The sequence below is a fragment of the Oncorhynchus tshawytscha genome, linkage group LG19 (assembly GCF_018296145.1).
Source record: "Oncorhynchus tshawytscha isolate Ot180627B linkage group LG19, Otsh_v2.0, whole genome shotgun sequence".
NCBI classification, from domain to species: domain Eukaryota; kingdom Metazoa; phylum Chordata; class Actinopteri; order Salmoniformes; family Salmonidae; genus Oncorhynchus; species Oncorhynchus tshawytscha.
Genome location: NC_056447.1, coordinates 30,053,896 through 30,081,800, shown reverse-complemented (window position 1 = coordinate 30,081,800; position 27,905 = coordinate 30,053,896). Strand labels below are relative to the sequence as shown.

At 41.6% G+C, this 27,905-nt stretch overlaps 1 protein-coding gene and 1 long non-coding RNA gene across 2 annotated transcripts in view; one reads left to right on the top strand and one right to left on the bottom strand.

The window, feature by feature from the left end:
- LOC112253833 (metabotropic glutamate receptor 3-like) overlaps positions 1-20,166 on the top strand; it is a 68,257-nt gene extending 48,091 nt beyond the window's left edge. Inside the window, exons 7-13 of the mRNA XM_042301565.1 lie at positions 13,762-14,004; positions 14,222-14,411; positions 15,839-16,148; positions 16,291-16,484; positions 16,595-16,727; positions 16,966-17,143; positions 17,283-20,166. Of these exons, the coding sequence (XP_042157499.1) occupies positions 13,762-14,004; positions 14,222-14,411; positions 15,839-16,148; positions 16,291-16,484; positions 16,595-16,727; positions 16,966-17,143; positions 17,283-17,353 (1,319 nt within the window). The 3' untranslated portion in view covers positions 17,354-20,166. The remainder of the gene's footprint in view (positions 1-13,761; positions 14,005-14,221; positions 14,412-15,838; positions 16,149-16,290; positions 16,485-16,594; positions 16,728-16,965; positions 17,144-17,282) is intronic.
- Positions 20,167-24,618: 4,452 nt separating this feature from the next.
- Positions 24,619-26,202, bottom strand: LOC121840020. Its single transcript, XR_006079321.1, has 5 exons — positions 26,107-26,202; positions 25,912-26,000; positions 25,661-25,761; positions 25,165-25,262; positions 24,619-24,789 (listed from the first exon to the last, which is right to left on the bottom strand). It is a non-coding gene; the product is annotated as an uncharacterized LOC121840020 (long non-coding RNA).
- Positions 26,203-27,905: the final 1,703 nt, after the last annotated feature.

Below are 27,905 nucleotides of genomic sequence, written 5' to 3'. Positions count from 1 at the left end.
GCAATAGCAAAGGGTTCTATAGCTAAAATAATGAGTCCTGGACTGGCCAGACATCCTGGTCTCGTGCCCCAAAAAAGCATAGAAGGTTGTGAAATCAAGTTGTTACTAGCAACTGTGATGGCATTTTCCTGTATTACCAAATGAGAGTTACAAACCACACACCAGTCAGAGTTATACTTCATCTTTAATAATATGAGCTTTACAATAGCCCTTTGACTCTCAGATCAATTCACTATCTATAATGAATTTTGAGAGTGACTACAGAAGAATACACAGATCTTTTATAGCCAAGACACACCCCTCTCAACTTACATGATGAACCACAGATCTTAGGAACTCTTCACAAAGGGCCTTTTACTTGAGAAAGGAGTATCCCTTAGCCAGATAGCATTCGCTATAAATTATCGCTCAGTTTGGTCTCTAAAACAAGGTTCTAATCTCATTCCTGGTACTTCATAGTACCAAAACATTACCTCATCCAAGGCATAACTCAATTGTCAACTCTAGATACTCCCATCTCAAGTAAATCCCCTCCCGACCCCACTCATGGACAAGCTCACTGGGGGAAATGACTTGTGCACGGACATTGTGGAGACAAGTAATTGGCTCCCCCTTAATCACGCCACCCTTTCACATGGTTTAACAGATACGTTCACATATGAAGACGATGTTCCATCCTGTCCTCAGGACAAGCCTGACCTCTCCCCTCTCTGGACCCCAAATGACTGAGCCCCAGCTGAGGGAAGAAATGCAACTGCCAACACTAGAGTCTATTAGAAATACATACTAATAAAAACATAAGAATATTATGCAGATATGATATATCTTAATTACTTATGTTACCCAACTAATTCTGATTCATCCACCACACAACTTCTTCAGTGGGGTTGGTATATCACATTTTAATCTATTTACAGAAGTAGTTCCCAAACACAAATCTCTTAAGCACTCCAAATAAATAAGACCACTCAACTCTATTGAATGCCTTCTCTGCATCAAGTGAGAGAATGGAAGTATCAGTGGACCCTTCACACACGTGCACTATTTTTAGTACTCTCCTCACATTGTGAAAACCTTGACGATTTTTCACGAACCCATTTTGGTCTTTGTGTATTAGATATGGGAGCACTCTATCCAATCACCTCGCTAAAGCTTTAGCCCAAACATTTTTGTTGGAGTTCAGAGGAGAAATCAGTCTGTAACTTTGGGGATTTATCAGGTTTCAGAATAAGAGTGATTAAAGAAGGGGGAAACAACCTTGCTGAAAGGATTCAGCATACATATCCAAAAGTGGAAAAGAGGTTTGTCCCTAAATATCTTATATCTATTGGGAGCCCATCTGGACCTGCCACTTTACCTCCCTTTTCCTAGCATCAGATATTTCAACACCATCCAATTCCTCTTCCAGATCCAGTCTTGTGTCTTCTGAAATAGAGGGAAAATCAAGACCATCCAAAAAGGATGTCTGATTAGTTAAGTTCTCAGGAGATTCAGAGTTGTAAAGTGTGTTGTAGTAGGAAGCAAATGTTTGGTTTATTTCTACAGAATCCATTCATAATTGTCCTTGTAAATTATGAATTGCATTAATGGCTCTGTCTAAATTTAACTTCTTAATCCGCCAGGCCAACGATTTACCAGATTTTTCACCTTGATCATAGGACGGTTTCAGCCTCGTTAAGCTGTTTGCAGCCTTTGAGGTGGAAAGTTCTTCATACTGAGCTTTAAGAGCAAATCATTTCTTGTTTACTTCATCTGAGTTATCCAAAAAAGCTTCCCTCTCCAATTCTCAGATTTTTCTGTCCCTCTCTCTCATTTTCCCATTTAATTGATTTGATTTGAAACTGGTAAAACGTTGTAACGGTCATTGTGTGATGAGGAAGAATCGGACTAAAGAGCGCGTGGTAAGTGTTCATGATTTTATTAAACTGAACACTAGAACAAAAATAACAAAGTGAATAAACGAAACCGAAACAGTCCTGTCAGGTGCAGAACACTAAACAGAAAACAACTACCCACAAAACATAGGTGGGAAAAAGCTACCTAAGTATGGTTCCCAATCAGAGACAACGATAGTCAGCTGTCCCTGATTGAGAACCATACCAAGTGAGTTTCTTGTCGGAACACATAGATGAAGGAAGTGTTTTAAACCTATTAATAAGCTGTTTAAGCTTGGATAGTTTACAAACTCCACAGACATTCCGCAAAGTACATTTCAGTTTTATATTTGAAGTAATTTAACCAAAAATGTAAAAATGGTATAAGATATAGCATAAAGGCTTATCTAAAATATGTTTAGTAACTATAAGGACCGCATTAAATATTTTGTAGTAAGGAAAATATGTAAAGATCTGTTGGAACGAACAAACATAAATCTATCCTAACAGTAAAAAACTGAACCCCATTCCCTTGTCTCCCTAACCAAGACACGCAACGCCTCCTCTCCCATATCGCCCCAATTGTAGAGTGTAGCCTGGTGGACGACTGATCCATTAAAGGGAGCAGTCTAACCTAAGCAATGCTAGACAAAATTAAGTGTCTCCTGCCTTCTCTCGGCCATTACTCCTCCCAAACAAATCAAAAGGCATATCTTGCAAGATGTTATGTGAAATATCACATAGTATTCATTTGAAAAGTAGTGAAGCATAGCTCCACCTAAAACAGTAACACTAGTCAGTGAAGATTGACTAACATTGACGTTACAGTGTGGACAATCCCAAATAGTTGTAGATGATCCACAACATAGGGTCTGCTGCTAGTAGCTACCAAGCAACAAAATGGCCCATACATATAGCGTAGTAACGTAGAATAATTTTAGTCCAAGGATATGATCGAAACTTAAGTCTTCATATAAAGTAGTTCCGATGCTTCTCGTGGTGCAGGATGAATGAATAAGCTCCCGATAACCCATTTGAGGTATGACCCAGATGCAGACAGCATTGAAGAAACTAAAGTTTATTCCTAATAATCCAGAGAAGGTATACAGGGTCCAGAACGGCAAGCAGTCTCAGGGTCAGGGCAGGAAGGGGTCAATAATCCAGAACGGTGGGGTAAGGTACAAAACGGCAGGTAGTCTCAGGGTCAGGGCAGGCAGAACGGTCAAAACCGGGAAGGACTAGAAAACAGGAGCAGGAAAACAGGCAGGAGCAGGGAAAAACGCTGGTAGGTATGAATGAGCAAAATGAACTGGCAACAGACAAACAGAGAACACAGGTATAAATACACTGGGGATAATGGGGAAGATGGGCGACACCTTGAGGGGGTTGGAGACAAGCACACAGACATGTGAAACAGATCAGGGTGTGACACCCGATGTGTCCATTGACATGGAGCTAAATATATTTGCCAGGATTTTACAGTGTTTTATGTAATCCAATGGAAGAGAATGATCAACATAACAAAAATAAACTTAAACATGACGTCCAACGTTCAATGGACAGCTATCTCGCCTGTCATATAGAAGAAACTGAGCTAAGTGATGAGCACATACAGGCTACAAAAAATATAAGGAAACTTTGTGTGGGCTAGCTCGCCATATTATTCACTTAACTGTTATGTTAGCTACAGTACTACAGTAGCAGTTAATACATTAGTTATTGTTAGTTAGCTTGCCAACAGTCACATAATCCAAGGTGGTTTAATTTCCCATAGTCCAGAGTGGCGGTGAACTTCACAGCGGCAACATGACTAGGAAGAAGATTCACGTTGAATGCCACGGATGAATGCCTCGGCTTGAGGGAGAGATTCAAACTCGTGTGACCGTCCATTGTAAGTCAGACATAGTTTAGCTGGGACGGCTATTCCATAGGCAATGTTGAGGGACCTGAGTTGGCGTTCAACCCCGATCTAGCCTTTTCTTTTTCGGTGCAGGTCTGCGGCTAGGTCAGGGAAGAACATGATCTCTTGGTCCCCGTATATCACCTTGCCTATAGCCCTGGCTTTCCGCATCACTCAGATATCGTCTTGAAAGTTGAGAAACTTCATGATAAGGACTCGAGGAGAGGGTGGTTTCTCAGGCCTGTAGGAGCCGGAAGCCGGTGGGCTCTTTCATTGCACAGGTGGTCTGGAAAGATGTCCAGCCCCAATACCTCTGGAAGCCATCTCTCGAGAAATGCAACTGGGTCACTATTTTCCACTTTTTCAGGTAGATTAACCAGTTTCAAATTAGACCTCCTCTGGTGGTTCTTGAGCGAGTTCAGTTTTGAAGTACGGTCAGCCACCTGTTTTTTTCAACTTTTCGGTCGTTGTTTTGACAGTGACGACAGTATCTTTCACCGTGCTAATGCATTCCTCTGCTTCGTCCAAGCGTGTAGAGTAGGCTTGAAGGTCACGTTTAACCTCACGAATCCATGTTAGGACACCTTCGAGTTTGGTGGAAAAGTCCGCCCTCATGGCAGAGATAGCTTCCAAAACCCTTTGGTTCTGGTTCTGGTTTATGTCGTCTACATTGTTGATTTTCATGTCAGACTCGTGGTGTGAGGAGCTTGCAGGGCTAACTGGATTAGTGTAGCTGGCTGAATTAGCAGGGCTAACTGGCCTATGTAAGGGCCGACGCCGGACAGGAGAAGTAGGTACGGGGAGCCTGACAATTATTCGGGAACAGACAAGGAAACAAGACAGGAACAGCGTCGGAACATGAGACAATTAATCCCGAAGCAGGGAACAGAGTTTGGGAAGAGACAGATATAGGTAAGGTAATGACACAAGGAATTGAGTACATTGATCGCTGATGCGCGTGACAGGGGAAGGCAGGTGTGCGTACTGATGATGGCTTGAGTGCGTAATGCTGGGGATCCTGGCACCCTCGAGCGCCAGGGGGAGGAAGAGCGGGAGCAGGCGTGACAGCCTAGCCTGGACCACGTTGTTGATGTGAGATGTTCTTCTTGTTTTAGGAGGACTATGTTTAAGTCGATTCATAATGGATGTAGATACGCCTGAAATTGTCCAAGAAAATGTGCTGTTCGTGTAACGAGGATGGAAATAAGAGATTAAAAGAAGTTAAGCCGAAATTGTCAGGAGAGCTCTAAAAACACGTCCGCATGAGTTTTGTACTAAGAGTTTTGGCAATTCACCACATTGTTGTGAAAATAGTACCAAAGCGATAAAAAACAACTAATCTTGCAGTGTTGCAGTGTTTGTATCTTACAGTGTTATGCAGTTATGTATTGACTGTCAGCAAGTGTGTGTGTGAATGTGTGTGTGAATGTGTGTGAATGTGTGTGTGAATGTGTGTGTGAATGTGTGTGTGAATGTGTGTGTGCGTGCGTGTGTGAATGTGCGTGCGAATGTGTGTGTGAATGTGTGTGTGAATGCGTGTGTGAATGCGTGTGTGAATGCGTGTGTGAATGTGTGTGTGAATGTGTGTGTGCGTGCATGTGGCTATTTTGCTTTATTATATAGATATGGACTATCTTATCAGCTTTTCCTTATTTAAATCATTTAACGTTTATCTCTGGAAGAAGCCTAAACACTCCCAATATCCTAAAGGAGAGAGAGAGACAGAGCGGGAGAGAGAATGAGGGAGAGAGAGAGAGGGAGATGGAAAGAGAGGCATAAAAAGGAGTGGGGAAGAGAAGTAGGTTGTCTTTGTGATAAATGGATTTCATAACCTCTCTGGTCTGACACTCCATTCTTCTTCTAGTCTTCTAGTCCTAGTCAGCACACAAACACACACTCACACACAACAATATCAGCTTTAGTCCCAGTCAGCGTATCTGCCACAATGCTCAGAACCATGCGCTCTAAACCAGTTAGAATAGGTCCTAAAAGAGCCTACCAACACAGAAGCCCTGTTTATACCTGGTGCTATCATGCTTCCATTTATTCAGATGCCTTGACTTTTTCCACATTTTGTTACGCTACAGCCTTATTCTTAAATTGATAAAATACTTTTTTTTTCTCAGCAATCTACAAACAATACCCCACAATGACAAAGCGAAAACAGGTTTTTATTTATTTTTTGCAAATGTATTAAGAATAAAAAACAGAAATACCATATTTACAGAAGTATTCAGACCCTTTGCTATGAGACTCGAAATTGAGCTCGGGGGCATCCTGTTTCTATTTATCATCCTTGAGTTGTTTCTACAACTTTATTGAAGTCCACCTGTGGTAAATTAAATTGATTGGACATGATTTTGAAAGGAATACACCTGTCTATATAAGGTCCCACAGTTGACAGTGCATGTCAGAGCAAAAACCAAGCCATGAGGTCAAATTAATTGTCCGTAGTGCTCCGAGACAGGATTGTGTCAAGACACAGATCTGGGGAAGGGTACCAAAACATTTCTGCAGTAGCAGCATTGAATGTCCGCAAGAACCCAGTAGCTTCCATTATTCTTAGAGACTCTTCTTAGAGCTGGCAGCTCAGCCAAACTGAGAAATCGGGGGACAAGGGCCTTGGTCAGGGAGGGGACCAAGAACCCAATGGTCACTCTGACAGACGTCCAGAGTACCTCTGTGAAGAGAGGAGAACCTTCCAGAAGGACAACCATCTCTGCAGCTCTCCACCAATTACGCCTTTGTGTTAGAATGTCCAGAAAGAAGCTACTCCTCAGTTAAAGGCACATGACAGCCATCTTGGAGTTTGATGAAAGGCAGCTAAAGAACTCTCAGACCATTAGAAACAATATTCTCTGGTCTGATGAAACCAAGATTGAAGTCTTTGGCCTGAATGCCAAGTGTCATGTCTGGAGTAACCCTGGCACCATCCCTACGGTGAAGCATGATGGTGGCAGCATCATGTTGTGGGGATGTTTTTCAGTGGCAGGGACTGGGAGACTAGTCAGGATTGTGGGAAAGATGAATAGAGCAAAGTACAGAGATATCCTTGATGAAAACTGTTCCAGAGTGCTCAGGACCTCAGACTGGGGCAAAGGTTCACCTTCCAACAGGACAATGACCCTGAGCACACAGCCAAGACAACGCAGGAGTGGCTTCGGGACAAGGGCCTTGAGTGGCCCAGCCAGAGCCCGGACTTGAACCCAATGGAACATCTCTGGAGAGACCTGAAAATCGCTATGCAGCGATGCTCCCCATCCATCCTGACAAAGCTTGAGAGGATCTGCAGAGAAGAATGGGAGAAACTCTCCAAATACAGGTGTGCCAAGCTTGTAGTGTCATACCCAAGAAGACTCGAGGCTGCAATTGCTGCTGAAGGTGCTTCAACAAAGTATTGAGTAAAGGGTCTGAATGCTTATGTTTTTACGTTTGCAAAAATGTCTAAAAACGTGTTTTCGCTTTGTCATTATGGGGTATTGTGTGTAGATTGATGAGGAAAAAACGATTTAATCCATTTTAGAATATGGGTGGAATGTAACAAAATGTGGAAGGGGACTGAGTACTTTCCGAATGCACTGTATCTCCTTATTCTGGTGGTGCCCACATTTTCGGACAGATGTAGACAATTAAAAGATGTATTGGGAACTGATTTTGATCTGATCTTATAAGTGTAAAAGGACAAGAGCAGGATGAGGGATGCATGTTACCAACATACATGCATAACCCAGGGTAGGCTTAACCTCCCAAGTGACGCAGTCATCTAAGGCACTGCATCTCAGTGCAAGAGGTGTCACTACAGTCCCTGGTTCAAACCCAGGCTGTGTCACATCCAGCTGTGATTGGGAGTCACATAGGGCCGCGCACAATTGGCCCAGCGTAGTCTGGATTTGGCCGGGGTAGAACTTCATTGTAAATAAGAATTTGTTCTTAACTGAATTGACTGGTTAAATTAAGAATGCATTTGAATTAAAATCACCTGACCCTTGTCTCCTCTAGAATACCACGTGTACAGTAGATGGTAGTCCTTATATGACCTGATCCTGATCCTGTCTATATAAAACACAGGGCCTATATGTAACACAGGGTCTATATAAAACACAGGGCCTATATGTAACACAGTGTCTATAAAACACAGTGTCTATAAAACACAGGGTCTATATAAAACACAGGGTCTATATATAACACAGGGTCTATATTTAACACAGGGTCTATATAAAACACAGGGTCTAAATAAAACACAGTGTCTATATGAAACACAGTGTCTATAAAACACAGGGTCTATAAAACACAGGGTCTATATAAAACACAGGGTCTATATATAACACAGGGTCTATATTTAACACAGGGTCTATATATAAAACATGGTCTATATAAAACACAGGGTCTATATATAACACAGGGTCTATATAAAACACAGGGTCTATATAAAACACAGGGTCTATATAAAACACAGTGTCTATATAAAACACAGGGTCTATATAAAACAGTGTCTATATATAACACAGGGTCTATATAAAACACAGGGTCTAAATAAAACACAGTGTCTATATAAAACACAGGGTCTATATAACACAGGGTCTATATAAAACACAGCGTCTAAATAAAACACAGTGTCTCTATAAAACACAGGGTCTATATAAAACACAGGGTCTATATATAACACAGGGTCTATATAAAACACAGGGTCTATATAAAACACAGGGTCTATATAAAACACAGTGTCTATATAAAACACAGGGTCTATATATAACACAGTGTCTATATAAAACACAGGGTCTATATAAAACACAGGGTCTATATATAACACAGTGTCTATATATAACACAGGGTCTATATTTAACACAGGGTCTATATATAAAACATGGTCTATATAAAACACAGGGTCTATATATAACACAGGGTCTATATAAAACACAGGGTCTATATAAAACACAGGGCCTATATGTAACACAGTGTCTATAAAACACAGTGTCTATAAAACACAGGGTCTATATAAAACACAGGGTCTATATATAACACAGGGTCTATATTTAACACAGGGTCTATATATAAAACATGGTCTATATAAAACACAGGGTCTATATATAACACAGGGTCTATATAAAACACAGTGTCTTTATAAAACACTGTCTATATAAAACACAATGTCTATATAAAACACAATGTCTATATAAAACACAGGGTCTATATAAAACAGTGTCTATATATAACACAGGGTCTATATAAAACACAGGGTCTAAATAAAACACAGTGTCTATATAAAACACAGGGTCTATATAACACAGGGTCTATATAAAACACAGGGTCTAAATAAAACACAGTGTCTATATAAAACACAGGGTCTATATAAAACACAGGGTCTATATATAACACAGGGTCTATATAAAACACAGGGTCTATATAAAACACAGTGTCTATATAAAACACAGTGTCTATATAAAACACAGGGTCTATATATAACACAGGGTCTATATAAAACACAGGGTCTATATAAAACACAGGGTCTATATAAAACACAGGGTCTATATAAAACACAGGGTCTATATATAACACAGTGTCTATATAATAAAACACAGGGTCTATATATAACACAGTGTCTATATAAAACACAGTGTCTATATAAAACACAGGGTCTATATATAACACAGGGTCTATATAAAACACAGTGTCTTTATAAAACACTGTCTATATAAAACACAATGTCTATATAAAACACAATGTCTATATAAAACACAGGGTCTATATAAAACAGTGTCTATATATAACACAGGGTCTATATAAAACACAGGGTCTAAATAAAACACAGTGTCTCTATAAAACACAGGGTCTATATAAAACACAGGGTCTAAATAAAACACAGTGTCTATATAAAACACAGGGTCTATATAACACAGGGTCTATATAAAACACAGGGTCTAAATAAAACACAGTGTCTCTATAAAACACAGGGTCTATATAAAACAGTGTCTATATAAAACACAGGGTCTATATAAAACACAGGGTCTATATATAACACAGTGTCTATATAAAACACAGGGTCTATATAAAACACAGGGTCTATATAAAACACAGGGTCTATATAAAACACAGGGTCTATATAAAACACAGGGTCTATATAAAACACAGGGTCTATATAAAACACAGGGTCTAACACAGTGTCTATATAAAACACAGGGTCTAATAACACAGGGTCTATATAAAACACAGCGTCTAAATAAAACACAGTGTCTCTATAAAACACAGGGTCTATATAAAACACAGGGTCTATATATAACACAGGGTCTATATAAAACACAGTGTCTATATAAAACACAGGGTCTATATAAAACACAGTGTCTATATAAAACACAGGGTCTATATAAAACACAGGGTCTATATATAACACAGGGTCTATATAAAACACAGGGTCTATATAAAACACAGTGTCTATATAAAACACAGTGTCTATATAAAACACAGGGTCTATATATAACACAGTGTCTATATAAAACACAGGGTCTATATAAAACACAGGGTCTATATAAAACACAGGGTCTATATATAACACAGGGTCTATATAAAACACAGGGTCTATATAAAACACAGGGTCTATATAAAACACAGGGTCTATATATAACACAGTGTCTATATAAAACACAGGGTCTATATATAACACAGGGTCTATATAAAACACAGGGTCTATATAAAACACAGGGTCTATATATAACACAGTGTCTATATATAACACAGGGTCTATATTTAAACACAGGGTCTATATATAAAACAGTGTCTATATAAAACACAGGGTCTATATATAACACAGGGTCTATATTTAACAGGGTCTATATATAAAACATGGTCTATATAAAACACAGGGTCTATATAAACACAGGGTCTATATAAAACACAGTGTCTTTATAAAACACTGTCTATAAAAACACAATGTCTATATAAAACACAGGGTCTATATAAAACAGTGTCTATATAAACACAGGGTCTATATAAAACACAGGGTCTAAATAAAACACAGTGTCTATATAAAACACAGGGTCTATATAAACAGGGTCTATATAAAACACAGGGTCTAAATAAAACACAGTGTCTCTATAAAACACAGGGTCTATATAAAACACAGGGTCTATATATAAACACAGGGTCTATATAAAACACAGGGTCTATATAAAACACAGTGTCTAATAAAACACAGTGTCTATATAAAACACAGGGTCTATATAAAACACAGTGTCTTTATAAAACACTGTCTATATAAAACACAATGTCTATATAAAACACAATGTCTATATAAAACACAGGGTCTATATAAAACAGTGTCTATATATAACACAGGGTCTATATAAAACACAGGGTCTAAATAAAACACAGTGTCTATATAAAACACAGTGTCTATATATAACACACAGGGTCTATATAAAACACAGGGTCTATATATATAACACAGGGTCTATATAAAACACAGTGTCTTTATAAAACACTGTCTATATAAAACACAATGTCTATATAAAACACAATGTCTATATAAAACACAGGGTCTATATAAAACAGTGTCTATATATAACACAGGGTCTATATAAAACACAGGGTCTAAATAAAACACAGTGTCTCTATAAAACACAGGGTCTATATAAAACACAGGGTCTAAATAAAACACAGTGTCTAATAAAACACAGGGTCTATATAACACAGTCTATATAAAACACAGGGTCTAAAAAACACAGGGTCTATATAAAACACAGTGTCTATATAAAACACAGGGTCTATATAAAACACAGGGTCTATATAAAACACAGGGTCTATATAAAACACAGGGTCTATATATAACACAGTGTCTATATAAAACACAGGGTCTATATAAAACACAGGGTCTATATAAAACACAGGGTCTATATAAAACACAGGGTCTATATAAAACACAGGGTCTATGTATAACACAGTGTCTATATAAAACACAGGGTCTATATGAAACAGTGTCTATATATAACACAGGGTCTATATAAAACACAGGGTCTAAATAAAACACAGTGTCTATATAAAACACAGGGTCTATATAACACAGGGTCTATATAAAACACAGGGTCTATATATAACACAGGGTCTATATAAAACACAGTGTCTATATAAAACACAGGGTCTATATAAAACACAGTGTCTATATAAAACACAGGGTCTATATAAAACACAGGGTCTATATAAAACACAGGGTCTATATAAAACACAGGGTCTATATATAACACAGTGTCTATATAAAACACAGGGTCTATATGAAACAGTGTCTATATATAACACAGGGTCTATAAACACAGGGTCTATATAAAACACAGGTCTATATAAATATAAAACACAGGGTCTATATAAAACACAGGGTCTATATAAAACACAGGGTCTATATAAAACACAGGTCTATATAAAACACTATATAAAACACAGGTCTATATAAAACACAGGGTCTATATATAAAACACAGGGTCTATATAAAACACAGGGTCTATATAAAACACAGGGTCTATATAAAACACAGGGTCTATATAAAACACAGGGTCTATATAAAACACAGGGTCTATATAAAACACAGGGTCTATATATAAAACACAGGGTCTATATAAAACACAGGGTCTATATATAACACAGGGTCTATATAAAACACAGGGTCTATATAAAACACAGGGTCTATATAAAACACAGGGTCTATATAAAACACAGGGTCTATATAAAACACAGGGTCTATATAAAACACAGGGTCTATATAAAACACAGGGTCTATATATAAAACAGTGTCTATATAAAACACAGGGTCTATATAAAACACAGGGTCTATATAAAACACAGGGTCTATATAAAACACAGGGTCTATATAAAACACAGGGTCTATATAAAACAGGGTCATATAAAACACAGGGTCTATATAAAACACAGGGTCTATATAAAACACAGGGTCTAAAACACAGTGTCTATAAAAACACAGGGTCTATATAAAACACAGGGTCTATATAAAACACAGGGTCTATATAAAACACAGTGTCTATATAATATAAAACACAGGGTCTATATAAAACACAGGGTCTATATAAAACACAGGGTCTATATAAAACACAGGGTCTATATAAAACACAGGGTCTATATAAAACACAGGGTCTATATAAAACACAGGGTCTATATAAAACACAGGGTCTATATAAAACACAGGGTCTATATAAAACACAGGGTCTATATAAAACACAGTGTCTTTATAAAACACAGGGTCTATATAAAACACAGGGTCTATATAAAACACAGGGTCTATATAAAACACAGGGTCTATATATAACACAGTGTCTATATATATAACACAGTGTCTTTATAAAACACAGGGTCTATATAAAACACAGGGTCTATATATAACACAGGGTCTATATAACACAGGGTCTATATAAAACACAGGGTCTATATAAAACACAGGGTCTATATATAACACAGGGTCTTTATATAACACAGGGTCTATATAAAACACAGGGTCTATATAAAACACAGGGTCTATATATATAACACAGTCTCAGCTATATTTAAGCCTACCTCAGAGGGGTAAACACCTTTCCTGAAACCTGAAGACTTGTGTTAGCTCCCCAAGGATTCAAACCAGGTTAGTTAACACTGGTGTAACACTCTCTTACTCTCTGCAGTTATGTTGCTGTGTACAGTATATTGACCTCAGTGAGATGCTGTAACACACGTTTAAACCACTAGATACACTTGCTACATTCTCACTTTGTCACTTCGACTGGCTTTGTATGTAATTTATGTCTTGGAATTCATTACACTCCTCTGTGACACTGCTTTGTTCAAATCGACTTCAAATGAAATTGAAATCCTGACACTAGTTCCATTCTGTTTCTTATCTTCTCTCCCGATCTCTCTCCTCTCATACCCTACCATTCTCTTTCACCCTTCCACCCCTCCTCTCTCTTTCTCGCTGTCTCTTTCTCTTTCCCCTTATCCTTATCTCCCTCTCAGCTCCCTTCTCTCCTCTCGGCAGTGAGACTGTGGTGAAGTTTGATCCCTATGGCGACGGGATGGGACGTTACAACATCTTCAGTTACCAGCGCAACGCTGATCGCTATGGCTACGTGCCCATCGGCGAGTGGGCGGAGACTCTAAGCCTGAGCAGTGACCTGATTCGCTGGCCAAGGGAGGTGGTGCCCCCATCCCAGTGCAGTGACCCATGTGCCCGCAATGAGATGAAGAAGATGCAGGCTGGTGAGGAACACACACACACACACACACACACACACATAGGGCGTTGAGCAGGCTGCTCACTGCGATCTAGTGACAGCACTAATAGAAGTTTCCATGTAATTTGTTTTGGAGAATAAAACGATTTTAGCAGCTGGCGTTCATGTAAACAACCTAGTTTCCTTTTCTAACATAAACTCTGCCTAAGTTAATGTATATGTTTTATACCTGTATCTTGTAGGAGAGTACTGTTGTTGGATCTGTACTGCATGTGAGGCTCATGAGTACCTAGCTGATGAGTTCACCTGTTCGCCCTGCGCCCCCGGCCAGTGGCCCAGTGAAGACCTCACTTTCTGCTATGACCTGCCCGAGGACTACATCATGTGGGAGGACGCCTGGGCCATCGGACCCATCAGCATCGCCATTGTCGGGTGAGACTTTAGAGGAGAGAAAGAGGGATAAGTATCACCAGTTGGTATATATATAGTGCATTCAGACCCCTTCCCTTTTACACATTTGGTTAAGTTACAGCCTTATTCTAAAAAATATATATATATATATATATATATATATATATATTTGTATCACCATCAATCTACACACAATACCCCATAATGACAAAGCGAAAAACCCGTTTTTCAAACTTTTTGCAAATTTATAAAACATGCCTGATTTACGTAAGTGTTCAGACCCTTTGTTATGAGACTTGAAATTGAGCTCAGGTGCATCCTGTTTCCATTGATCATCCTTGAGATATTTCTACAACTTGATTGGAAAACCACCTGTGGTAAATTCAATTGATTGGACATGATTTGGAAAGGCACACACCTGTCTATATAAGTTCCCACAGCTGACAGTGCATGTCAGAGCAAAAACCAAGCCATGAGGTTAAAGGAATTGTCTGTAGAGCTCTGAGACAGGATTGTGTCGAGGCACAGATCTGGGGAAGGGTACCAAAAAATGTCTTCAGCATTGAAGGTCCCAAAGAACACAGTGGCCTCCATCATTCTTAAATGGAAGAAGTTTGGAACCACCAAGACTATTCCTAGAGCTGTCCAAACTGAGCAATTGGGGGAGAAGGGCCTTGGCCAACCCTTCTCTGGTCTGATGAAACCAAGATTGAATTTTTTCCAAGTGCACCAGCAAGTCCTGTGGCGGGCCCGGCGCAGTACATGCTAACCAAGGTCGCCAGGTGCACGGCGTTTCCTCCGACACATTGGTGCGGCTGGCTTCCGGGTTGGATGGGCGCTGTGTTAAGAATCAGTGCGGCTTGGTTGGGTTGTGTTTCGGAGGACGCATAACTTTCGACCTTCATCTCTCCCGAGCCGTACGGGAGTCGTTGCGATGAGACAAGATAGTAACTACTAACAATTAGATCCCACGAAAAAGGGTGAAATTCACAAAAAAAAAAAAATGCCAAGCCTCATGTCTGGAAGAAACCTGGCACCATCCCTATGGTGAAGCATGGTGGTAGGCGCATCATGTTCTGGGGTGTTTTTCAGCAGCAGGGACTGGGAGACTAGTCAGGATTGAGGGAAAGATGGACGCGGGGTAAATTACAGAGAGATCTTTGACGAAAACTGCTCCAGAGCGCTAAGGACCTCAGACTGGGGTGAAGGTTCAACTACCAACAGGATAACGACCCTAAGAACACAGCCAACACACCGCAGGAGTGGCTTCAGGACAAGTCTCTGAATGGCCTTGAGTGGCCCAGCCAGAGCCCGGACTTGAACCCGATCAAAGACATACAAAAGGCATAGGTGTAAAGTACAGGCTTTTGTTTAGGCCTAGTACAAATTCTAGTCGAATTAGGGGATTCAATAAAATCAACTGAAACTGATTTACTCTCCCTCTGCAGGTTCCTCTGTACATCTCTGGTGTTCTGGGTGTTTGTGAGACACAACAACACGCCCCTGGTGAAGGCGTCAGGCAGAGAGTTGTGTTACATCCTGCTGCTGGGTGTCTTCATGTCCTACTCCCTCACCTTCCTCTTCCTGGCCAAGCCCTCTCCTACTATCTGCGCCATGCGACGCCTCGGCCTAAGCACCTCATTCGCTGTCTGCTACTCAGCCCTGCTCACTAAGACCAATCGAATCGCCCGGATCTTCAGCGGGGTAAAGGACGGGGGCGGGACCACAAGGCCTCGCTTCATAAGCCCCACCTCTCAGGTCAGAGGTCATCCTAGCTGTCAATCAAACAGGGATAGAGGGAAGGAGAGGGGAGGAAGGTAGGGAGGGAAGTTATAGTCAGATGATGATGGTGTTCCTCTGTCTGATGGTGTCCCCTTCCCCCTTGCCCTCCCCTCCCCAGGTGTTTATCTGTCTCAGTCTGATATCGGTCCAGTTAGTGATGGTGTCTGTGTGGTTGCTGCTGGAGGTTCCTGGTACCAGGAGGTTTACGTTACCGGAGCGACGGCAGACAGTGATCCTGAAGTGTAACGTCCGTGACTCCAGCATGCTGCTGTCACTAGTATATGACGTGCTCCTGGTCATCCTGTGTACCGTGTAGGTGGTGTGTGTGTGTGTGTGTACTTCTCAAGATGTATTATTCTGTTTATTGCTTTTGACTTGAAGGATTATTTAGTCTTTCTTTTCGTGTCCTTTATCTGATCTAGGTACGCCTTCAAGACCAGGAAGTGTCCAGAGAACTTCAATGAGGCTAAGTTCATAGGATTTACCATGTACACAACCTGTATCATCTGGCTAGCCTTCCTGCCCATATTCTACGTCACATCCAGTGACTACAGGGTGAGAGCATCGTACAAACACACACACACACAGCCCTAAACTGTGGAAAAAATAAACCACTCCTGTGGTCTCATTAATCTGACTTTGTGATTATTCAGGTAGGGTGTGTGTGAAGCAGGATCACGCGTATGTGTGCTTTTGTGTGTGTTCATGCATATGTCCACAAAAATAATCCTTCCTTCCTTCCTCTGCTCCTCTGTTCCAATGGAGTTACCATGCGATCTGTCTCCCTCTACAGGTCCAGACCACCACCATGTGTATCTCTGTCAGTCTCAGTGGTTTCGTGGTGTTGGGCTGTATGTTCGCTCCCAAGGTCCACATCATCATGTTCCAACCACAGAAGAACGTCACCAGTCTCCGCCTCAATATCAATCGCTTCAGTGTCAGTGGTCCTGCCACCACATGCGCTTCACACGGTATGGTTCAGTTACGGTCATAGACACTGACCACTGTGCATGGTTTGTTTATATTGCCGAGTTATAATTTAACTAAATTCTTTAATCTTTTTTCTTCCCATTTTTCTCTCTCTCTCTCTCACACACACACACACATCAGTGAGTGCCCAGTATGTACCGACTGTGTGTAATGGGAGAGAAATTGTTGACTCCACCACTTCCTCTCTGTGACCCCACCCACTCACCTCTCTATCCCCATCCCCCAGAGACTTAGTCAATAGGCACACATTGTGCCCCCCTGTCCCCTCTCCCACCACGTGGACTAGCACAGTACCATTTCATGTTTGTAGAAAGTGTGCATTATGATTAAATTATTTTCTAGTGCTGTACATATCATGGAATCAACATTGTTGTAGACATACAAAAGAACAAGAGAATTTGTAGGAGGATTTTTTGACGCTTTGTTTTTGATAGCTTTGTTAAAAGGCTGTGTTAATTTATTTATAATTGTGTTAGGGTTGTGATAGGAGTGTTGTGTATGTGTGTTAGGGTTGTGATAGGAGTGTGTTGTGTATGTGTGTTAGGGTTGTGATAGGAGTGTGTTGTGTGTGTGTTAGGGTTGTGATAGGTATGTGTGTTAGGGTTGTGATAGGTAATGCTGACAACACCGGCCACGTGCGTGCGTATGCATGTGCCATTGCGCGCATGTTGATTTTGTACATCCACACCAGACGCGATCGAGACACGCAGGTTGAAATATCAAAACCAACTATATTAATTTGGAGGCAGGTCGAAACATTCATGGACATTGAGCTAGCTAGCTGTTGAGACTGCTAGTTAGTCCTGGGAGATGCACATTGGGTTGATATTTTACCTGACATGCATATGGTCTTCTAACTTTAACATTTTGACCCGGAGTCATACAGTCTTGTTTCTCTACTCTGACGATTAATCCACAGATAAAAAATGAAAACCTACTTAGTTTTGTTATATTTAATTAATCTCTCCTCCTGTGTTTGTCAAGCATCCACGTGGGTCTGTGTCTTCCTGATATTCAATAAGGAGGGGACTTGCAGTCCGTGGAGCGTCTCAAATAGAACCAAGTTCTATTTTAGCGTGTGGCTATGCAGATGCTCGTTCAAGCGCGTGAGCGGTGCGTACGAAATGATTGAATAATATATACTGTATGTGTCCATTTATTTTGCAACACTCGTGCACACAATGTGGCCTGTGAGGTTTGTGTGTTAGAGTTGTGTGTGTGTGTGTGTGTGTGTTAGGGGTGTCTGAAAACAGATGTTCTGTACGAGTAGTGGCTGCAACAGCCTCACCTGCAATAGCCCACAGACTTTCTACTCTTGTGCTTTTTTTGTAGGTCTCATTGTAATAACCCAGTCAGTATGCATTTGTATGTTGTATCTGTATATTTGTATATATAATTACTGATGGTTGGAACAGCACAATGTTGACAGTATTATGTAACTCCACTAGGATTCCCACTACTGTGGATGAAGCTCTGTGAGTGTTGACTAGCCCATAGGAATAGAATGGCTGGAACAGACGGACATAGTCTCAAATTCATATAGTATGTTGAATCACACATTTGCTCTTATTATAGCAGAATAGTATCAAATAAGTATGAAACTTTCCCAATATGGACTGTGGCTTTGAACTGGAATGTTCCTTCTACTCATTCTAATTCCATGGAACAGCCACTGTATAGGAGGGTCCCTTTACCTTGATGGCCATAGTAACAGACGTGTGTGTACAACAACAACGTTTCTATCTAACTGGTATTTCCGCATCAAACGTTAGCATCAGTGTGACAACTCAAGGTAGTTCATTAAAAGTGACTCTTTCCAAGTCTTAACTGTCAATATTAAAGAAACATTGTTGATGCCATGCCACAATCATAAACTCAGTCACTGATGTTTCATTTAGCATTTACAAACATTCTTTGAAATCATTCCACAAGCACGGTTTGTAGAAAAGTCTTTTCTGCAAACTAGTCTAGTTGAACACACATCTTCCCTGCATCCTTTAAACCAATGGGTAGTGCGTTCTCCCATGTCAATGTGTCCTGTAGTCATGTTCTGTTAACCGCAATGCTCTGTGTGTCTGCTAGGCTTATGCTCCAGGTAGAGGCTGTCCTTATAGGCACAGATCTAGGATCCGTTTAAAGTCCACCAATCCTAACCTTAACCAGTAGGGGTAAAGATGTAAAACTGACCTTAGAGCAGTGTCTGTGGTTAAAGTCATCCTACTCCCGGTGTTACTATAGCCTCCCCCGGTCTCATTGTGTATATAAAATCAGGTGGGAGGAAGTTATTTTTTATGCATCTCAAATGGATTCCTATCCTGGTCACCTCATCTTCTTTCCTTCATCCCACTTTTCCGTAGTGTGAAACATTAAGGAAGTGGAGTCCAGGAGAATGAGGCCACACCCCTCTCTGCTAACAGGATTTCCTGGGGTGTAATAACCGGTGTTGCACCTCTGACGCAGTGAGCCTGTCAAACATTTCCCCAAAGTCTTTGCAATAGTGAAAGAGACACAAAGAGGGAGAGAGCGTTTCTGTGATTGAGGGAGCCTAAAGAAGTTTGTGTGTGTGTTGCAGCAGGCCAAGAGGACCTGGATTATGTAAAAGCATCCCATGGCCCAGGAGGCAGAGCAGCATTGTTCAGCCCAGACACACACTAACATACACACAGCTCAGGGATTGGGAGGCTTTGTTGTCCCTAGGCTTATGCATTCACTCCCCAGCCTTGCACCCACCAGATACTAGACCCTCCTATTCCCTCCCCGCATTGCACATCACTATAGCAAACCACTGCAACATCCACTTTCACAATTCCTTTTGTTCTGATAGAGTGGGATGGGGGAGTCAAGCATGAAGAACAGAGGTGGGGGATGTTGATTCACACAAGTTCAAATCAAACTTTATTTGTCACATGCGCTGACTACAAGTGCACAGTAGAATTTACCGTGAAATGCTTACTTACAAGCCCTTAACCAACAGTGCAGTTCAAGAAGAGTTAAGAAAATATTTAACAAATAAACTAAAGTAAAAAAATAATAAAAACACAATAACATAACAATAATGAGGCTATATACAGCGGGTAGACTTGGCGCTCCGGTACCGCTTGCCGTACGGTAGCAGAGAAAACAGTGACTTGGGTGACTGGAGTCTCAGACAATATTATGGGTTTTCCTCTGACACTGCCTATTATATAGGTCCAGGATTGCATGAAGCTTGGCCCCAGTGATGTACTGGGCCATACGCACTACCCTCTGTAGGGCCGTATGGTCAGATGCCAAGCAGTTGCCATACCAGGCAGTGATTCAACCGGTCAGGATGTTCTTGATGGTGCAGCTGTAGAACTTTGAGGATTTGGGGACCCATACCAAATCTTTTCAGTCTCCTGAGGGGGAAAAGGTTTTGTCGTGCCCTCTTCACGACTGTCTTGGTGTGTTTGGACCATGATAGATCGTTGGTGATGTGGACACCAAGGAACTCACGACCTGCTCCACGACAGCCCCGTTGATGTTAATGGGGGGCCTGTTCAGCCCGCTTTTTCCTTTTTCCATCAGCTCCTTTGTCATTGAGGGAGAGGTTGTTGTCCCGGCACCACACTGCCAGTTCTCTGACCTACCTATAGGCTGTCTAAATGTTGTCGGTGATCAGGCCTACCACTATGTCGTCAGCAAACTTAATGGTGGTGTTGGAGTCGTGTTTGGCCACGCAGTCGTGGGTGAACAGGGAGTACAGGAGGAGACTAAGTACACACCCGAGGGGCCCCAGTGTTGAGGATCAGCGTGGCAGACGTGTTGTTGCCTACCCATACCACCTGGGGGCGGCCTGTCAGGAAGTCCAGGATCCAGTTGCAGAGTGAGGTGTTTAGTACCAGGGTCATTACTGATGAACTTTGTGGGCACTATGGTGTTGAACGCTGATAAGTAGTCAATGAACAGCATTCTCACATAGGGGTTCCTTTTATCCAGGTGGGTAAGGCCAATGTGAAGTGCGATTGAGGCATCAGTGGATCTGTTGGGGTGGTATGCGAATTGGAGTGGGTCTAGGGTGTCCGGGAGGATGCTGTTGATGTTAGCCATGACCAGCCTTTCAAAGTACTTCATGGCTACCGACGTAGTGTGCTACGGGGCGGTAATCATGTAGGCAGGTTACCTTCTCTTCTTTGAGCACAGGGACTATGGTGGTCTGCTTGAAACATGTAGGTATTACAGACTCAGTCATTTAGAGGTTGAAAATGTCAGTGAAGACACTTGCCAGTTGACCGTGCATGCTTTGAGTACACGTCCTGGTAATCCATCTGGCTTTGTGAATGTTGACTTGTTTAATAAAGGTCTTGCTCACATCGGCTACCGAGAGCTTTATCACACATTCATCCAGAACACTGGTGCTCTCGTGCATGCTTCAGTGTTGCTTGCCTCGAAGCGAGCGTAAAAGGCATTTAGCTTGTCTGGTAGGCTCGCGTCTGGGTTTCCCTTTGTAGTCCATAATAGTTTTCAAGCCCTGCCACATCCGACGAGCGTCAGAGCCAGTGTAGTAGGATTCAATCTTACTACACCGGCTCTCTAATGACGAGACTTGGTGGAAAACGCCCTCTCTCAGCCAACCCTTCTCTCCACATTCCACCTCTCCATCTCACTCCCAGCCTTTGTCTCGCCATCTTTCTCTGTCACCCACGCCAGTCTCCCTTCTCTCATCTTGTGAAACTTTGCTGGTGCACTTGTCTGAGCCAAGATAGCTTAAGACAGGCTCTGTACAGATCCTGAGCCCACTGCAACACATCATGCCAAGAAGGGTTCTATGAGCCCACTCCAACAGGCCAAGCACACGGAAACAGAGCCGGACTCATATACAAGCCAAGGACAGGGGGCTGTCACAACTGGAGCCTTGAGGAGATGGAGAGGGAGAGATATGAGGCATATAACTACTCCCTTTGAAAGACTACTACTTAGCTTGACCAACAGATGACAGGCATTGTAATGTGTACATATGATAATAGGCTATGAAAGTGACTGGTCATTCACTAGCAATGTAGATCAGTACAACAGAACAGTGATGTTAAGTCAGTGTTTTACCATTAACAGTGTCAATTTGAATGGTACCAAGTGTGTCCAAAGGGGTCTTTAATAATGTTAACAAATGTGTTCGCTTTCACAGCGTATTCTAAACTGGAATTAACCAGTGTTCCCCAGATGTTAAAGGAACAGGCCAGAACATTCCAGAGTCGAGGTAGAAGTTGCTCCTACAAGCACAGATCTAGGATCAGATCCTCAATTCTAACTGTAACCATTAGAGGATGACAATGTATCTGACCCTAGATCAGTGGTTAGGGACAATTTCACCCTACTCCACAATCTGGAGTCAAGGTGAACCCTGACCTCTTTGGACTGGCCAATCACAAAGCAATAGAGCTCATGATGCGTGCAATAATGAAGACATGATGACATCATAATAAACCATAAAATGATACGCCTGTGTTTGCTGTTTCTTGTGTGTGCAGGACCTTCATTAGAAGTGAAGGGACAGATTCAAAGTGTACACAAACAATTTATTTAACTTGAAATAACAGATAGGTCAGAATCATATCATCGTATGCATAATGTAACATCGCCACGCCTGACTGAACTAGGAGAGGGTGAGGGACACTCCCTCTTCAACATCACCATGGTAACCCAAAGCCTACACAGCCCCCCTAAAACAAACCAGACAGATCAAATGTGTCACTGCTCACGGACGGTGCTGGTCAGACTGAGATGAGACTGTACAAGGGTGTGTGTGTGTGTGTGTAAGTCGGCCGGGTATCTAGGGCTATGTGTGCACTTCTATCTCAAAGGATTGGACAGAAAGAACATCCCACCAAGCCTTTCAGAGGGCACGTGGAACACTTTCTTTCCTCATATCCAGATTATTAAGAAAGAGTTTAAGGGTTGGTGTGAAGTTGGTCTCAGATGGCAAAACACCTGAATAAAAACAACATGGCCACCAAAGCAACCTGATAACAGAGTGACGGAAAATAACACAAAAACATCCCACATTTAGACTCTACACGACCCATATACCACACCATACACACCCTCTTAAATTACATCACCCATATACCACACCATACACACCCTCTTAAATTACACCACCCATATACCACCATACACACCGTCTTAAACTACACCACCCATATACCACATCATACACACCCTCTTAAATTACACCACCCATATACCACACCATACACACTGTCTTAAATTACACCACCCATATACCACACCATACACACCCTCTTAAATTACACCACCCATATACCACACCATACACACCCTCTTAAATTACACCACCCATATACCACACCATACACACCCTCTTAAATTACACCACCCATATACCACACCATACACACCCTCTTAAATACCACCCATATACCACACCATACACACCCTCTTAAATTACACCACCCATATACCACACCATACACACCCTCTTAAATTACACCACCCATATACCACACCATACACACCCTCTTAAATTACACCACCCATATACCACACCATACACACCCTCTTAAATCACACCACCCATATACCACACCATACACACCCTCTTAAATCATGCCAGCCATATACCAACAATCCAGAGATAATGAAAGAAGGGTGTAATGTCCTTTCACATGTGTTTGTGTCAGTGCGCGTGCATTATGGGTGTGTGTTCTCTCAGGGGGTGTGTGTACTCTGCATGTGTGTATGTATCACAGGAGGCTGCTAATGGGAGGACAGCTCATAGTAATGGCCGGAACGGAGCGAATGGACTGACATCAAACACTTGGAAACCATGTTTGATGTATTTCATGCTATTCCACTCCAACCTTTACCACGAGCCCCTCCTCCCCCATTAAGGTGCCACCAACCTCCTGTAGTATGTATGTGTTAAGGTTTCAAACACTCAACAGGGGTGATCTGTTGAAAAAGTCTGAGGGGTTGGTCTCACTCCCTGTTCTCTTTCCTCTTTCTTCACCCCCAACACCAATCCGTTTGACTGTGAGTAGTTCAATTGTTCAGTTTCATAACTTTCTCCGTTTCCCTGTGAATGAAATAGACAGATAGACACGTTAGTCCATGATCTAGCATTACCAAGAGAGAAACAGATTCTGCACTTGCAAATTAATGCACACACGTAGGTAATGTAGTTTGATTTCTGTGTAGTTTTTACCCTAGATGTGATGGCTTTGAGTTTGCGTAACAGTGATGTTTTTTTTGGAGTAGACTACCTTGTCCTCCACCCCTCCCTCCCTCCCTCCCTCCATCACAGCTGTCCAACCACCGGCAGTTCACACCTTATTGGACGACATCACCAGCTTAGAGAATTTATACTCCAGCCTATCAGAGACAGGGGGAGACTTAGAAAAGTCAACCTACAGTACTTGTTCTTCCAGAAGTATAAATTAATTAATGGGGTGAAGGACTGAATCAGTTCCTACCTCTTGTTCTTCTTCCAGAAGTAGCAGGTGATGAAGAGCAGTGCGGCGGTGAATAATCCTATCGCCGCCCCCATCTTTACCAAGAAGTCCATGCTATTACACGGCCAGGTCTTGTTCTCCGGGAGGAACACCCCTGCTCTACACAGTTTTGGTTCATTCCACACATACAGCATGTTCTGAGGAGAGAGCAGGAACACACAAATGATCAAGTTAAATTTAATATTATATAATTAAGCAATAAGGCCTGGGGGGATGTGGTATATGGCCAATATACCACGTCTAAGGGTTGTTCTTATGCACAACGCAATGTGGAGTGCCTGGATACAGCCATTAGCCGTGGTATATTGGCCATATACCACAAACCCCTGAGGTGCCTTATTGATATTATAAACTGGTTTCCAACATAATTAGAACAGTAATAATAATGTTTTGGTCATACGCGTGGTATATGGTCTGATCTACCACAGCTTTCAGCCAATCAGCATTCAGGGCTCGAACCACCCGGTTTATAACTGAACATAGAGAATGGTAAGTATAACACACGCACACACCTCCCTTGCAGGCTGTCTCTATCTGGTGGTAGTCCGTGGCGGTACACTGAGGACACGCCCTCAAGGTACAGCCGTCACATCTCCCAGCCGGACACTGACTACAACAGAGAAATATACCGTAACTGTTATGTATGTAACCATTACTTTATAAGGACAGTCTCAATGAGATTTAATCTAATCAAATCTGAATGCTAAATCCATGTTTGTCTTCAGCTTCCTTCATTCCTCCAGCCTGCAGCCCCATCACACAGAGTTAGATAACTAGCTGCCTGGGAGTAAAAACAAACTACTCCATACTAATTTGACAGTCACAAGAGGATTCAGATTTTCTGTGAATTCAGTTTGCAGTTCATTTCGAGCTTGGACGTCTTTCAAGTCGCTCCTTTTAGTAGAAAACTCCATTGAGGCTGCAGTTTCTGAGAAAGACAGAAAGAGGAAAAGAGAGAAAGAGAGAGGGGGAAGAGGAGCGGTAAGGAGCCAGACAGACAGTAAGTACCTGGGTACTGTGAGTTCTCCTTGTGAGCTCCTATCCGAGTTACAGCGAAGTGTCACCACCACATTACGACCTGCTTCACATGCCGAGGTTGCCCCAGAGAACTAATCAATAGAAACACAACATATGGTGAAAAAACAGCAGGGTACTACTGTGTAAGAGCTACTAAAAACTACTAGCTGGGCCTCAATAACAGTATCCACAGAAGAGGTTGTTTTAGAATGTGTTTTAAGATGTAGAGAACATAAACCTACCGGTAGAAGTTTGCATTTAGGACTTTGTTGGTGGTCTTATGGAACAAGTCTGGTCTTGCCTTCACTCCATCCAGAGGCCACTGGTGCTCCTACACACATTCAGCCATCAACAGGGTTGGGAAGGTTACTTTCTAAATGTAATCTATTACAGGTACTAGCTACCTTTCTAATGAATGCTCCTATCGCCGCCCCCACCTGTACCAAGAGGTCCATGCTACTACACGGAGAGGTCTTGTTCTCTGGGAGGGACACCCCTCCTTTACACAGCTTTGGTTCATTCTACACACACAGCGTGTCCTGGGGAGAGAGCAGGAAAACACATGATAAAGTTGAATTTAATATTATATACAATTGAAGTCAGAAGTTTACATACACCTTAGCCAAATACATTTAAACTCAGTAATTCACAATTACTGACATTTAATGCTAGTAAAGATGCCCTGTCTTAGGTAAATTAGGATCACCACTTTATTTTAAGAATGTGAAATGTCAAGAATAATAGTAGAGAGAATGATATATTTCAGCCATCACATGCCCAGTGGGTCAGAAGTGTACATACACTCAATTAGTATTTGGTAGCATTGCCTTTAAATTGTTTAACTTGGGTCAAATGTTTCAGGTAGCCTTCCACAAGCTTTTTTTTATTTTACCTTTCTTTTACTAGGCAAGTCAGTTAAGAACAAATTCTTATTTTCAATGACAGCCTAGGAACAGTGGGTTAACTGCCTGTCCAGGGGCAGAACGACAGATTTGTACCTTGTCAGCTCGGGGATTTGAACTTGCAACCTTTCGGTTACTAGTCCAATGCTCTAACCACTACCCTACCCTAGCTGGCTTTCCACAATAGGTTGGGTTTGGTACATTCCTACTGGCAGAGCTGGTAACTGAATCGGGTTTTTAGGCCTCCTTGCTCCACACGCATTTTCAGTTCTGCCCTCACATTTTCTATAGGATTGAGGTCAGAGCTTAGTGATGGCCACACCAATACCTTGACTGTGTTGTCCTTAAGCCATTTTGCCACAACTTTGGAAGTATGCTTGGGGTCATTTGCAACCAAGCTTTAACTTCCTGACTCATGTCTTGAGATGCTGCTTCAATTTATCCACATAATTTTCCATCCTCATGACGCCATCTATTTTGTGAAGTGCACCAGTCCCTCCTGCAGCAAAGCACCCCCACAACATGATGCTGCCACCCCCTGTGCTTCACGGTTGGGATGGTATTCTTCGGCTTGCAAGCCTCCCCTCATTTTGTCTGTCATAGTTGAAGTGTACCTATGATGAAAATTACAGGCCTCTCTCATCTTTTTAAGTGGGAGAACTTGCACAATTGGTGGCTGACTAAATACTTTTTTGCCCCACTGTATAGGCCTATTGTTTACGTTTTTGTTGGTGACACTTTGATATTTCAATCATTTGCAGCCGTTTAAAGGGTGAATCTACATTTGAAACAATAACAAAGCCTCACCCTGCCTCTGTTTTGGTAAAAAGCTGATTTACTCTCAGATTAATAGACAGTAATGGATGCAAGGACTGACCATCCATTAACTAAAAAGTATTGTTTTAACCATATTTTTAGGCCACACAGTGTTTGTGTACATTTACAATGTTTGCAAACATTGGAGAAAAACAACTTTATATGTTGGGTTCTCATGGATTGTGACAGTTGAACAAAGCTCATTCAAGTGGAATCAGTGGATATACACTACCTGTCAACATTTTTAGAACAACTACTCACCCAAGGGTTTTTCTTTATTTGTACTATATTGTAGAGTAATAGTGAAGATATCAAAACTATGAAATAACACATGAGGAATCATGTAGTAACCATGAAAAATCAAAATATTTTTTATTATGTGAGATTCTTCAAATAGCCACCCTTTATCTTAATGACAGCTTTGCACACGCTTGGCATTCTCTCAACCAGCTTCATCTGGATTGCTTTTCCAACAGTCTTGAAGGAGTTCCCACATATGCTGAATACTTGTTGGCTGC